Source organism: Eumetopias jubatus, unplaced genomic scaffold, assembly GCF_037043125.1.
Source record: "Eumetopias jubatus isolate StellerSeaLion01/CBP00866 unplaced genomic scaffold, mEumJub1_p1.0 scaffold_17, whole genome shotgun sequence".
Classification (NCBI taxonomy): domain Eukaryota; kingdom Metazoa; phylum Chordata; class Mammalia; order Carnivora; family Otariidae; genus Eumetopias; species Eumetopias jubatus.
In genome coordinates this window covers 58767537-58781685 of record NW_028274823.1, presented here as the reverse complement: position 1 = coordinate 58781685, position 14149 = coordinate 58767537, and the positions used below count along the sequence as shown (strand labels likewise).

The window sequence follows — 14149 nt, the reverse complement described above, 5'->3', positions numbered from 1 at the left end:
TCTAGCCACTCATCGCTTTCTTTTAAAAGCTTCCTCCTTTCCCATCTCAAAGTTCAAAGTGACTGGGTTTAGGGTAGGGATGCGGTGAGGCTAGAATGTGGGTTGTGTGGTTGAGCCACTGAAAAACGTTTTAGGTTTTGCCCTATACTTCGCCAGTACTCTAGCCCTTATCTTTCTAGGAGAGAACTTTCTCCACCCTCTTTTTGAATTAAGGACTTCTCATCCACATGAAGGTGGTAGGGGGGAGGTAATCAATTTAAGATCACATACAAGAAAAAAGTCACTTAGGTTGTTTTGGGAGATGAGGGGGAAAGATACATAAAAGTTTAAAGATTTTATTTATTTATTTGAGAGAGAGAGAATGAGAGATAGCACGAGAGGGAAGAGGGTCAGAGGGAGAAGCAGACTCCCTGCTGAGCAGGGAGCCTGACGTGGGACTCGATCCCAGGACTCCAGGATCATGACCTGAGCTGAAGGCAGTCGCTTAACCAACTGAGCCACCCAGGCACCCAAGATATATAAAAGTTTAAAGTCACTTATTTCAAATGAAGCACATAGAGTTATGTTAAAGGAGCACAGAACTCTTGGAAATTGTCCTTCGATTCTATACTTTTTCTGGTTGAGGAGGGAGATGAAAGAGAAGAAAGTAAATCCCAGATGCTGAGGGAAAAAAGAGAGGCAAAGAGGGAATGAAGAGAGGCAGAGTCTTATTACCCTTAGCTTAGAGGTAGACTTTCTAGAAGGATTTTGAGGTTTAGGTCAGCTAATGTCCCACTTGGACAGTAAGTACAGAAGCTTAAGCATGCAGGGCAACAGACCAGTATTATGTATAACAGCAAACTACTCAGTTTGCTTATGGAAGTCCTCTATCTTCACGCAGATACAACGAATATGTTATGGGCCACTCACCAGCCCTGGCTACAACCCTTTACACCTTGCCAATCCTCACCACCTTCCTTCCCCCTCAACAATTAGTTCAATGTGGGCGCCTGGGTGGCTCAGTTGGTTAAGCGACTGCCTTCGGCTCAGGTCATGATCCTGGAGTCCCGGGATCGAGTCCCACATTGGGCTCCCTGCTCAGCGGGGAGTCTGCTTCTCCCTCTGACCCTCCCTCCTCTCATGCTCTCTCTCTCTCTCATTCTCTCTCTCAAATAAATAAATAAAATCTTTAAAAAAAAACAATTAGTTCAATGTATTGGCTTCTCCACTGTCACTGGGCGAGTCAACTGCAGGGTATAACCAAGTTTTCTCAATTCTTTGGCATCCTTTGGCTACTCTTGACTCCCCATGCAGCCCTAGGGCCATGTTTATTTGTTGAATGGTTAACTACTTTAACACTGCTATTATCAACAACCTCTAACCCTCTACCATTCCCAAGCAGACCTCACCTGGCAAGTAGTTAGAAATGCAGAATCATGGGCTTTGCTTCTGACCTTGTGAATCAGAATCCGCACATTAGCACAATCCCCTGGTCATTCTCAGAAGCACTGCTGGCCTACCTGGCTCTCAGCCTTTTCATTCTAGATTGCCACGTCACCTGCCAGCAACCATACTTCAATCGTCTTGAGACTCAGGGCTCCTTCATAATCCTTGTATTCATTTTTTTAATTTAATAGACTCCAAAAATAGCTCTCCATCCCCCCTTTCCACTCTTTAGCTCCTCACTCCTGTTTTTTTCTCCTCCCATTCCTATCCCCTCTCTCCCTGTCTTAACTTTGCAGAGATCAAATGACCTTGCTGTGCTCATGTGTGTTTCCTTCTAGGCTTCAGTATGTCTCTGGTCTTCTACCACCCTCTATTCTTTTCTCCAGTCCAGATGAAGTAGTATCTTATTTCTAATGCAGTTCTTCTGCCTCTGCCTTTTGCATATTTTCCTATTCTCCTCTTCTGGGATCTTGCTGTCTTGCTGGTCTTCTTTTTCCCAGAATCATGTACGTCGTTTCCGTGAAGCCCTTCCTTTTTGGATCCAAATGTGCAGAGCTCTTCTATTAAGAAAATCACAACATACGCACACATTCACATTCACTTGATCCTACTCCCTTGTGGTTTATGTTCTGTTTCTCCTCTTTCAGAATCCGATTTTTCCAACAAATGGTATAGAACAGTGGTTTATAATTGAGACAGCTTTGCCTCTACCCCCCTCTTCCAGGACATGTGGCAATATCTGGAAACTTGTTTGGTTGCTGCAACTGGGGGAGATGCTACTGGCATCTAGAAGTGGACAGAGACCAAGGGCGCTACTAAACATGCTGCAATGCACAAGACAGCCCCGCACGACAAAGAATTATCTGGCTAGGCAGACCCTCTTGGTTTGCCTTTGACTTTCTTGGTTATCACACTGAACATCCTATGTACCAGGAAACCCCTCAGTCCTGGGTTACTGAGATGCTTGGTCACCTTTTATCTGGCCCCCAGTGTCAAAAGTGCCAAAGTTAAGAAGCCCTGCTCTAGAAGGAGGATCCATTGACCTTTTTTCTCACCAATGCCCTTCCCTTCAACCTGACATTTAGTTTCTGTGTTCTTTTCTATAAAAACAGTTCTCTTGAAGGACACCAATGGTCACCTTCCAATCAAGAAATACAATGGCCTTGGACGCCTGGGTGGCTCATCGGTTAAGCGTCTGCCTTTGGCTCAGGTCATGATCCCAGGGTCCTGGGATTGAGTCCTACATCGGGCTCCTTGCTCCGTGGGGAGCCTGCTTCTCCCTCTGCCTGACGCTCCCTCCTGCTTGTGCTTTCTCTCTCTCTCTGACAAACAAAATCTTAAAAAAAGAAAAGAAAAGAATACAATGGCCCTTTTTCCTCCTCCCTCAACCTTTCTGATCCTTTTCAAGCATTTTGACACTGTTGCTTTACTGTCATTTTGGAGCCTCTTTTTCTCATACTTTTGGTTCTCTCCCTCCTACTCCCATTATTGGGCCTTCTTGCTTTTGTGGGTCCCTATTTCTACTGTTTCTTAATTGTAGATAGCCCCATAGTTCAGTGTTTCTTGGCTCTCTTTCTACTTCTCCTACTGAAGAATTTATGCCACTCCTTAGCTTCAGATCTCCTCTGTATTAGTTGATTCCCAAATCTCTTTCCTGAGTCCTTGTCTTTCATTTCCAAGTAATCGAGTAATGTTCAGCAGAATCTAAAACTCTAACATGAGTAATAGCAGGTTAAGAACATTTATTTAAGACGTTAGCAAGGAGGAAAGACAATACAGTCTAGCTTATATTTCTGATCTGTCTTCAACTCTGGTCTGATATAACTCAAACTCTATCCAACCAGGATAACATACCTTGTGCTTTCCTCCTTCCATGGTTTTGCTCCATGTCTTTGTGCTTTTGGAAAACATTTCTGCCCTTTCCTTCTTCAAATCTTCCTATCATTCCAATCAGGAAAATGTGGAATGATGAAAATGCTGGATTAGGAGTCAGAAGACCTATTTTGGTCATTCTACTTGCTTTCTGACCTTGGAACAATTATTTGAGCTTTCTATGGCTTTCTCTCTCTCTACATATATATATATATTTTAAAGATTTTATTTACTTATTTATTTAATTTGTGAGAGAGCACGAGCAGGGGGCAGGGGTAAAGAGAGAGGGAGAAGCAGACTCCCCGCTGAGCAGGGAGCCCGATGCGGGGCTCGATCCCAGGACCCTGGGATCATGACCTGAGCCAAAGGCAGCCGTTTAATGGACTGAGCCACCCAGCACCCCTATGACTTTCTATATTTTAAATAAAGAAATAAGAATTCTATCCCTGCCTGCCTCAGATAGCTAATATGATAAAGACCATATAAACATTGTCTGACCTGAACTCTGATAGCACTCTGTGCCTTTCATCTGGAAACTTACTATCTCTTGCATGTAAAGTAGTGACAAATTCTACAAACTTCTTAAAAAGTAGGGGACCTGAATGTAAACCTTTTTCTTCTATGCTTTCTATCATTGTCCATGTCATGTTATCAGATTCCGAGGAAAAAACCAATGGAAAAAAATAGCAATTCCACGTGCTGTTCAGTTTTTATTCTTTTTTTTTTTAAGATTTGATTTATTTATTTGACAGAGAGACACAGCAAGAGAGGGAACACAAGCAGGGGGAGTGGGAGAGGGAGAAGCTGGCCTCTTGCGGAGCAGGGAGCCCGATGTGGGGCTTGATCCCAAGACCCTGGGATCATGACCTGAGCCGAAGGCAGACACCTAAAGATTGAGCCACCCAGGCGCCCCCAGTTTGTTTTTGTTTTTGTTTTTGTTTTAAGATTTCATTTATTTATTTGACAGAGAGAGAGAGAGACAGCACGAGAGGGAACACAGGCAGGGGGAGTGGGAGAGGGAGAAGCAGCCTCCCTGCTGAGCAGGGAGCCCGATGCGGGGCCCAATGTGGGGCCCGATGAGGGGCTCAATTCCAGGACCCTGGGATCATGACCTGAGCCGAAGGCAGACGCTTAATGACTGAGCCACCCAGGCGCCCCAGGCGCCCCCAGTTTTTATTCTTGATTCACTGATCCCGAATAGTTTTTACTACAAATGTATCACTTTTCCTTTTTTTTTTTTTTTAAACCTCCAATTTAGGAGATGTCTTTCCAGTGCAAATGAATCCAATAGCTCAATCTCAGTTTATACCTTTGGCTGAAGTTCTTTGCTGTGCTGTATCTGATATGAATGCTGCCCAGATTGTGGTGACACAGGAATCACTGTTGGAGCATTTGATGAAACACTACCCAGGTAGCGTGACAAGTTTTCTCTATTAGTTCATTGCTTGCTTTCTATTTATAAATCCTCTTAAAGATGTGGATAAACTGGGTGATACCCACTTTTTTTTCTATTGTAGAAACTTGTATGAGAGCCTTGCTAGGAAAAGGGCTGCATCAACAAATTTGATAAGGGCATTTCTTTTACTTTCCAGATGAACTTTTTCAAAAACAATGCTTATGGCAATAAACAAATCATACTGTAGAAAGGAGTACAAAGCAAAAAAAGGAAAAGTTCATCTTCTCCCCTGATCTCATTCTTCCATTGCCACTTCCCAGAGGTGACAGCTTATATTGTTTATCTTTTCCTGTGTATACTTTCATAAATTGTATTTGAGTATATGTATTTTTTTAATAGCATAAATTGGATCATTCTTTACATTGTCTGCACCTTGCTTAAGTTAAAAAAATATTTTGGGGGGGTGCCTGGGTGACCTAGTTGCATAAGTGTCAAACTCTTGATTTTGTTTTTTTGTTTTGTTTTGTTTTAAGATTTTATTTATTTATTTGAGAGAGAGCATGAGCTGGGGGAGAGGCAGATGGAGAGGGAGGGGCAGACTCCCCGCTGAGCAGGGAGCCTGATATGGGGCTTGATCCCAGGACCCCGGGATGACCTGAGCTGAAGGCAGATACTTAAGCGACTGAGCCACCCAGGCGTCCCAGGAAATGTTAATATATTGATGTATTTTCTTCCAGTGTTATACAAACATGTTTCACAATATAAATACAATTTTGAACCCTGATATTTGGAAAAAGGAATTTCTTTTAAAATTGTTACCTTCCTACTTTGAAAAACTATCATAATATAGATATTAGGTAGTTTGCCCTCATCCTGGCACAGACTGGTTTTCATTTTCTCTTTAGATTCTTATTAAGATTTAAGCAATGAAGCTGCAATTTTCAAAAACTCCCATGTTTGCTTCCAAGAATGCTGTCTTGAAGTGAAAATTTAAATTCATGATGGGTTTGTATAACTTCCTGTGTGTGTTCGAGGGAACTCAGATTTTTTTCTCTACTTAACCATTAATTTAGCCCTATGTCTTTGTGTGGACCAAATTGTATTCCTATTATTCAATTAAACTGTGACTATTATGACTGCTTCTTTGGCATTGTAATTACATTTATTGTGTTACAGTTAGCTCTGGGCTCATCAAGCACATGTGTGGTCATTTCTGACTTCCTGATTTCACTCATCAAAATGCTTTTTTTAATTCAAAATCTATCAGTGTAATGAAATGCTTGTTTGTTTTAGGCATTGCAATTCCATCTCAAGATATCCTCTATACCACTCTGGGAACTCTGATTAAAGAAAGGAAGATTTATCACACTGGAGAGGGATACTTCATAGTCACCCCTCAGACTTACTTCATCACAAATACAACCCCTCAAGAAAATAAGAGAGACCTATCAGATGAAAGTCACCCAGTGCCAACTTGCATTAGGTATCTGGTGAGCGTAGCCAGCTGTGCGGAACTAGCCAAAGGCAATGCTGCCCCCATTTCCCATTGTCAGTCTTGCCGGTGTTTCCCTGACCCGTGCACTCAGGACATAGAGGCGACACCGGCGGCTGCAGAAATGGCTAGAGAAGGCCAGAAGGGTCTTCAGGAATCCAGATCTTTGGTACAGAATCGAGCGGTTTCAGTGTCTGAGGAGAATCACATCTGTGAAAGCGCCAAACCGTTACCAGACACAAAAGACAGAGAAAAAAGCAAGAAGTTTGGCTTCAGCCTCTTCTGGCGTAGTCTATCCAGGAAGGAGAAGTCCAGAACAGAGCACAGCAGTTTCTCTGCCCAGTTCCCACCAGAAGAATGGCCTGTCCGAGATGAAGATAACTTGGACAATATTCCTCGAGACGTCGAACATGAGATTATCAGAAGAATTAATCCCATTCTGACCGTTGACAACTTAATCAAACATACAGTCTTGATGCAAAAATATGAGGAACAGAAACAATATAATAGCCAGGGCACTTCCACTGATATGCTGACGATGAGGCATAAATATCCTTCAAAAGAGGGAATGAGGAACCGCAGGGGCCGGTCTGCAAAGCCTCGAAGAAGGCAGGGCCGTTCTCAGAGGGATAGGCACAAAGCCGGGAGTCCGGGAAGCGAGCCTCAGCCGGGAAGCATTAGACTGGAGAAACATCCCAATCTCCCTGCTGCACAACACACCCCCAGAATTAAAAGCCCAAATGGAGCAGTAGTTCAGAAACCACTTGATGAGAACCTATCAGTGCTGGGGTCCCATTTGATTTACAAGAAGCGAATTAGTAATCCTTTCGCAGGTTTTTCTCCCCGAGGGATTCCAGTAACCAAAGGGCACAACATACAGAAGACCAGTGATCTGAAACCCAGTCAGACTGGACCAAAGGGAAAGCCTTTCCCAAGGTCAAGGTCTTTGGACTCCTCAAGAATCTTTGAGAGTGAACTCAAAGAGCCACATGCTGAACAATGTAAAGATAAACCAATGGCAGAATCCATTTATATGAATAACTCTGCCGTCAAACCTGTCAGTGATGACTTCAGAGATCCCCTCTTAAATTACTCTCAGTGTGGTGTTTTGCAAAATGGCAGTAAATGTTCCTTTCAGGAAAGCATGTTGAGATATGATGTATATGGTGGAAAAAACGAGGTAATCCCTGAAGTCTTGAGGAAAAGTTATTCTCCCTTTGACACATTAGGGGAAGCCACAGAAACACGGCATGTCCTGCCGTCACAAGGTTCCTCCTCTTTAGGCCATGCCTCCTCTGCTTGTAGAATAGTTGATCAAACAATACACCAGTTCCAAAATCTTGGTCTTCTGGATTACCCAGTTAGTACGAACTATTTGAGACAACCTGAGAGACAAGATGGAGACTTAGAAGAAATACCAATGAGAAAGGCATTTGTCCCGGAAGCAGAGACTGTGGATCTAGAAAACGAGGGGCTTTCTGATGCTAACCAGGCCTTGTATCAGAATGAATTGGAAGATGATGATGGTGCTTGTAGTTCATTATATCTAGACGAGGAGGACTTTTCCGAGAATGATGACTTATGTCAAATGTTGCCTGGCCGCATTCAGTATTCCTTTGCAGGGAGAAGCAAGTGGAATCATTTGGGGAAACAGAAAGTGACAGAAATATCTCTGACTGAGTACAACAACAAAATACACAGGTCTGAGCTTCAGGTGCTTGAAGGAAATGAGTGTTACAAACCCACTGGGTTTTTCATTAACCCAGGTGAAAGCCAAACACCTAATCTCTCTGCTGAAGGTGGTGGCCTCAATTCAGGGACTCAGTCCATTTGTAACTATGAAGAGGAACCCAGTGTTGCTACATGTGCACAGGCCTCAGCATCCGCAGATGGAAGTATATTTGATTACTATAGCACAAGGAAAGCCCATTCTGAGACTGAAACCCTCCAAGATTCTGTTGGTGACACAGGAAAGAAACCAGCTAGCTGGAGTCAGAGTGCTCAGAATCAGGGAATGAGAAAGCAGTTCACACAAAAGTTAGAACTTTTCAATACTTCACGTAGGCCAGTGTTGGCTCAGGATATCCAACACGAACACAGTCGTTTGGAAGGAACAGAAAATCAGAGCATGGCAGGAGATAGTGGAATAGATTCTCCACGGTAAGTGTATGTAAATGTGTTTGATTAGCCACTATTCCTCAGGAATGATTAAAATCAAGGGTATATTGAATTACCTAATGGGAGACTCCTGAATAAACTTCTTATAGCCATAAAATTCTGCCAGCCTAACTGAATAAATTGTATCAAATTACAATGAAATCTCTTATATAATAGGTTCATTTTTAATGTGAACCAAAATTTACTCCACTACTACTAAATTTTGAATTATTTCTTTTTTTTAAAAGATTTTATTTATTTGACAGAGAGAGACAGCGAGAGAGGGAACACAAGCAGGGGGAGTGGGAGAGGGAGAAGCAGGCTCCCCACTGAGCAGGGAGCCCGATGCGGGGCTCGATTCCAGGACCCTGGGATCATGACCTGAGCCGAAGGCAGATGCTTAATGACTGAGCCACCCAGGCGCCCCTAAATCTTGAATTATTTCTAAAAATAGGAAAGAGCTGCTATAAATGATGCACTTCCTCAACTGAAGGTTGGAAGTTTTCACCTATATTTCTGGTTCTACACACATTGGGAAAGAGATACAGCTACTTTCCACCATTGCTTTCCATGTTAATTTGTTTAAATAACATTGTTCAGATTATGAAAGTAATATGGTCATAATAGAATATTTGAAAAGTACTGAAAAAGTGTCTTAAAAGATTTATTTATTTATTTGAGAGCGAGAGAGAGTGCATGAGCAAGCACAGGGGAGGGGCAGAGGAAGAGAAATCCTCAGACTCCCCACTGAGCTTGAAGCCCAACGTGAGGCTCAATCCCAGGACCCTGAGATCATGACCTGATCCAAAATCAAGAGTCAGATGCTTAACTGACTGAGCTTACCCAAGTGCCCCAGTACTGAACACCTATAATCACCCTACCATTTATTTTATTTTTTAAAAAATATTTATTTATTTGAGAGAGACAGAGATAGTGAGAGAGAGCAGGAGTGGGAAGGAGGGGGAGAAGCAGACTCCCCGCTGAGCAGGGAGCCCAATGTGGAGCTCGATCCCAGGACCCCGGGATCATGACCTGAGCCGAAGGCAGATGCTTAACTGACTGAGCCACCCAAGCGCCTCTACCCTACCATTTAGATATATTTTAAAAATCTTTTTATATTTGGTATATTTATAACACTTCAGTCTGAATATATTGATCTATATAATTTGTCTGAATGTTTTGCCTGTACTGTAGTTCCTATTTTGTATGATGCTTTTTTTCAACTAATAGTACATCAGGAACATTCCCCTCATATTCTTAGTTTTCAAAAAGTTCATCTTAAAATTTGGCATATATCTTTACTAGTTTTTTTTTTTTAAGATTTTATTTATTTATTTGAGACAGAGAGTGAGAGAGAGCACAAGCAGGGGGAGGAGCAGAGGGAGAGGGAGAAGCGGACTCCTTACTGAGCAGCAAAGCCTGATACAGGGCTCCATCCCAGGACCCTGGGATCATGACCTGAACTGAAGGCATATGCTTAACCCACTGAGCTACCCAGGCGGCCCTACTAGTTTTTCATTATATAAAATTATTGTGTACTTTGTTTTGAAAAAGTAAAGTAATACAGAAATGTAAAAGGTAGGGGAGCCTGGGGTTAGATCATGGTCTCAGGGTCCTGGTATCAAGCCCTGTGTCAGGCTCCCTGCTGAGCGGGGAGTCTGCTTCTCCTTCTCCCTCTGCCCCTCCCCTTGCTCATGCATGCTGTCTCTCTCTCGCGCAAATAAATAAAAAAATCTTTAAAAAAATGTAAAAGGTAAAAATGGGGGCGCCTGGGTGGCTCAGTCAGTTGAGTTTACAACTCTTTGATTTTGGCTCAAGTCATGATCTCAGGGGATCAAGCCCTGTGTCGGGCTCTACGCTCAGCGTGGAGTCTGCTGGAGATTTTTCCTCTCCCTCTGCCCCTCCCTCAGCTGGCACACTCCCATGCTCTCTCTCTCTAAAATAAATGAATTAATCTGTAAAAAATAAATAAATAAAAAGCAAAATTGGAATTCTCCATCCCCCAACCTTTGCCATTGCCTTTCTGTTGAGGTGACCTAACATTGTTTACAGTTTGGTTTGTTTGTTTGTTTTTAAGTATTTTATTTATTTATTTGAGAGAGAGACTGCAAGAAAGAGAGAGAGCACGAGCAGGGGGAGAAGGAGAGGGAGAGGGAGAAGCAGACTCCCCACTGAACAGGGGCCCAAACGTGGGACACGATCCCAGGACCCTGGGATCATGACCTGAGCCAAAGGCAGACGTTTAACTGATGGAGCCAACTAGGCGCCCAACAGTTTGGTTTATATTCTTTCAGACTTTTTCCTGTGCATTTGTAAATATAACTATTTTTTAACAACAAATAATATGGAGCTGTGGCTTTCTTTTTTCACCTAACGTAAGTTAGGATATCTTGCAATCAATACGTATAGATGGATATAGATCCAGCTCCTTCTTTTTAATGGCTGCTGAGTATTCTATTATGTGGACCCCAGTATTTACATAGTTATTGTTTTCCTTCCTTTGACATTTAAATTACCAATTTTTGCTGTAATAAATCAATCTGCAGTAGATTGTTTTTACATATAAATGTTTGCAGACACTTCTGACTATACCTTGGGCTAAATTCCTGGAGGTCTACATTTTTTTGAAAGATTTTATTTATTTATCTGTTAGACAGAGAGAGAGAGAGAGCACAAGCAGGGGGAGCTGCAGGCAGAGGGAGAAGCAGGCTCCCTGCTGAGCAAGGAGCCCGATGTGGACCAGATCCCAGGACCTTAGGATCATGACCTGAGCTGAAGGCAGCCGCTTAACTGGCTGAGCCACCCAGGAGTCCCATGGAGGTCTGCAAAGAGAGAGAGAGACAGAGATAATGAGACAGAACAGGATCAGGGAGGAGAGGGAGAAGCAGGCTCCCCGCTGAGCAGGGAAACTGATGTGGGGATCAATCCCAAGACTCCAGGATCATGACCCAAGCTGAAGGCAGATGCCTAACCACCTGAGCCACCCAGGCGCCCCAACGTCTGCATTTTTTTAAAAGATTATTTATTTATTTATTTGAGAGAGAGAGAAAGAGAGATAGAGAGCACGAGAGGGAAGAGGGCCAGAGGGAGAAGCAGACTCCCTGCTGAGCAGGGAGCCCGATGTGGGACTCGATCCCAGGACTCCAGGATCATGACCTGAGCCGAAGGCGGTCGCTTAACCAACTGAGCCACCCAGGTGCCCTGCATTTTAAAAACATATCTTCACTTCTTTATTAAGGAACAGATCTTTCCTTGAAACAATTGTTTAATTCATATCAACTCTTTAAAGTATCAAATCAAAACATATTGTCTCCAAAGTAAACAATGGTTGTGTAAACCAACAAGCTATGGATTCCCTTTCTCTCTAGCAAAAGGAGAAATAAAAACCCAAATCAAACCCAAAGCAGATAAGTGAAATTACTCCTTGACATGCAACTGAGAATTTAAATTTGCAAAATCTCGAGAAATTCAATTTCTTAAAAATTGCTTATAATATGGTTCTCTTGAAAGACATAATCATTAAAGACATGTAGAAGAAAAGGGAGGGAAGATAGCATTTGCACATCAACTATGTGCCCTGTTATAAGAATTGGAGGGAAAGAGATGAACAAGATGCTGTTGCTACCTGTAGGAAGCTTTTATACTTTAGTTGAGTAGACCAACAAACAATAAACAAATTGAACTCAACACAAAGCAGAGGAGTGCCTGGCTGGCTCAGTCGGTAGAACACATGACTCTTGATCTCGGGGTTGTGAGTTGGACCCCCACATTGGGGGTAGAGTTTACTTTTAAAAAATGTACAGGGACGTCTGGGTGGCTGAGTAGGTTAAGCGTCTGCCTTCAGCTCAGCTTATTCCAGAGTGCCTGATCGAACCCCTGCATCAGGCTCCTTGCCCTGCTCCTTGCTCCTCTCTTGTGCGCACGCTTTCTCTCTTAAATAAATAAAATCTTAAAAAAAAAAAAAAAAGGACAAAGCAGAAACTCTTCACAACTGCCAAAGAGATGTGGAATTAAGAGTGATGAGCTGGGGGCGCCTGGGTGGCTCAGTCATTAAGCATCTGCCTTCGGCTCAGGTCATGATCCCAGGGTCCTGGGATCGAGCCCCACATCGGGCTCCTTGCTCGGCGGGAAGCCTGCTTCTCCCTCTCCCGCTCTCCCTGCTTGTGTTCCTTCTCTCACTGTGTCTCTCTCTGTCAAATAAATAAATAAAATCTTAAAAAAAAAAAGAGTGATGAGCTGTTTGGGGGGACACTTGTTGGAGGACACATTTTTTTTTAAAAGATTTTATTTATTTATTTGAGAGAGAGAGAGAACACAGAGGGAGTGGGAGAGGGAGCAGCAGACTCCCCTGCTGAGCAGAGAGCCTGATGCGGGGCTGGATCGCAGGACCCTGGGATCATCACCTGATCCGAAGCAGACGCTTAACTGACTAAGCCACCCAGGCGCCCCAGGAGGACACATTTTTGAGGCATATCAATGTAATGAGCAAGTGATAGGAGACAAGGTGGGAAAAGGGGAATGTCAAAGCAAAATGCCCAGTTAGTAATGTGACTTGGCTGAAGCAAGGCAGATGTGTTAGATAAGGGACTAATCTAGCCTACAGCTCCTTGGAAAGGAACGTTGTCATTGTGAAAAATATTATGGTTGGCTTTTCTCTTTCATATGACTTCTCAAAAAAGAAACAAATTACACTTCAGTTGTATAGAAGAGGTTTTCAGGGAACATATTGATTTTTGTTTTTTTTGTTTTTTTTTTTAAGATTATTTATTTATTTGTTTGATAGAGACACAGCAAGAGAGGAAACACAAGCAGGGGTAGGCGGAGAGGGAGAAGCAGGCTTCCCGCCGAGCAGGGAGCCCAATGCGGGGCTAGATCCCAGGACGCTGGGATCATGACCGGAGCCGAAGGCAGACGTTTAACGACTGAGCCATCCAGGCGCCCCTGTTTTTTTGTTTTAAAGTTATGTATGTATGTATGTATGTATGTATATAATCTCTACACTCAACTGGGTCTTGAACTCACAACCCTGAGATCAAGAGTTGTAGGCTCTTCCAACTGAGCCAGCCAGGGGTCCTGGGAACTTGTTTCTGACTAGAATATAATTGATACTGGATCTGAGGAAAGATGTTCCGAAAATATGGACTTCTTGGAAAGCAGCTGCCAAATAATTGAGGTGCTGTTGTGCAGCCTTTAAAATGTAAGGAGAACTTTAGATTTTTAAAGGTTAACTTATATGATAAGTGTACCTTAGTGTTAGTAAATGTTATACTGCTTCGAAGTAACAAATGAAGGTATAATGCTTTGATTAGAAATCCAGGCCCTTTTGGAAGGTAATAATTCTGTTATTTTCAATATCCTAGGACACAGAGTCTGGCATCTAATAATTCAGTCATTTTGGATGGACTAAAAAGAAGACAGAATTTTCTGCAGAACTCTGAAGGCACAAAGAATGGTCAAACACTCACATCCAATTCCTTACTACAACTAACTCCAGTCATAAATGTTTAATTCTTATTTTTCTTTTGTAAACTTTTTGGTAAAAATGTTCAGATTAATATAGACTATTTTAATCAGCTGAGTATATAAGAATTCTCTAAAGCCAAGCATAGGTGCTGTTAATCTCATTACATATATATAGCTTGTTCTAGTTTCTGGCTTTTTTCCCTTTTTGATGTTTTAAAGCTTTTTTAAAAACTTATTTTACTATGAATTTATTGGGAATATAGAGATTTTTTGCAATTAAAAAAACAAAATCCTTGGTCCTTTTCCTATTAAATGTAATTATCTCAAATTTTCAGACATTCATT

The 14149-nt window shown here is 42.4% G+C and overlaps 1 protein-coding gene across 3 annotated transcripts in view; it reads left to right on the top strand.

Annotated features, from left to right (window-relative positions):
- The window catches only part of STOX1 (storkhead box 1), a 57737-nt gene extending 43822 nt beyond the window's left edge, over positions 1 to 13915 (top strand). The window contains exons 2-4 of one of the 3 annotated variants that reach the window (XM_088019860.1): positions 4556 to 4708; positions 5987 to 8345; positions 13703 to 13915. In XM_088019860.1, coding sequence (XP_087875986.1) covers positions 4556 to 4708; positions 5987 to 8345; positions 13703 to 13850 — 2660 coding nt within the window. In that variant the 3' untranslated portion in view covers positions 13851 to 13915. The remainder of the gene's footprint in view (positions 1 to 4555; positions 4709 to 5986; positions 8346 to 13702) is intronic. The other 2 variants (XM_028109697.2, XM_028109698.2) reach the window with 2 other exon arrangements.
- The last annotated feature ends 234 nt before the right edge of the window (positions 13916 to 14149 follow it).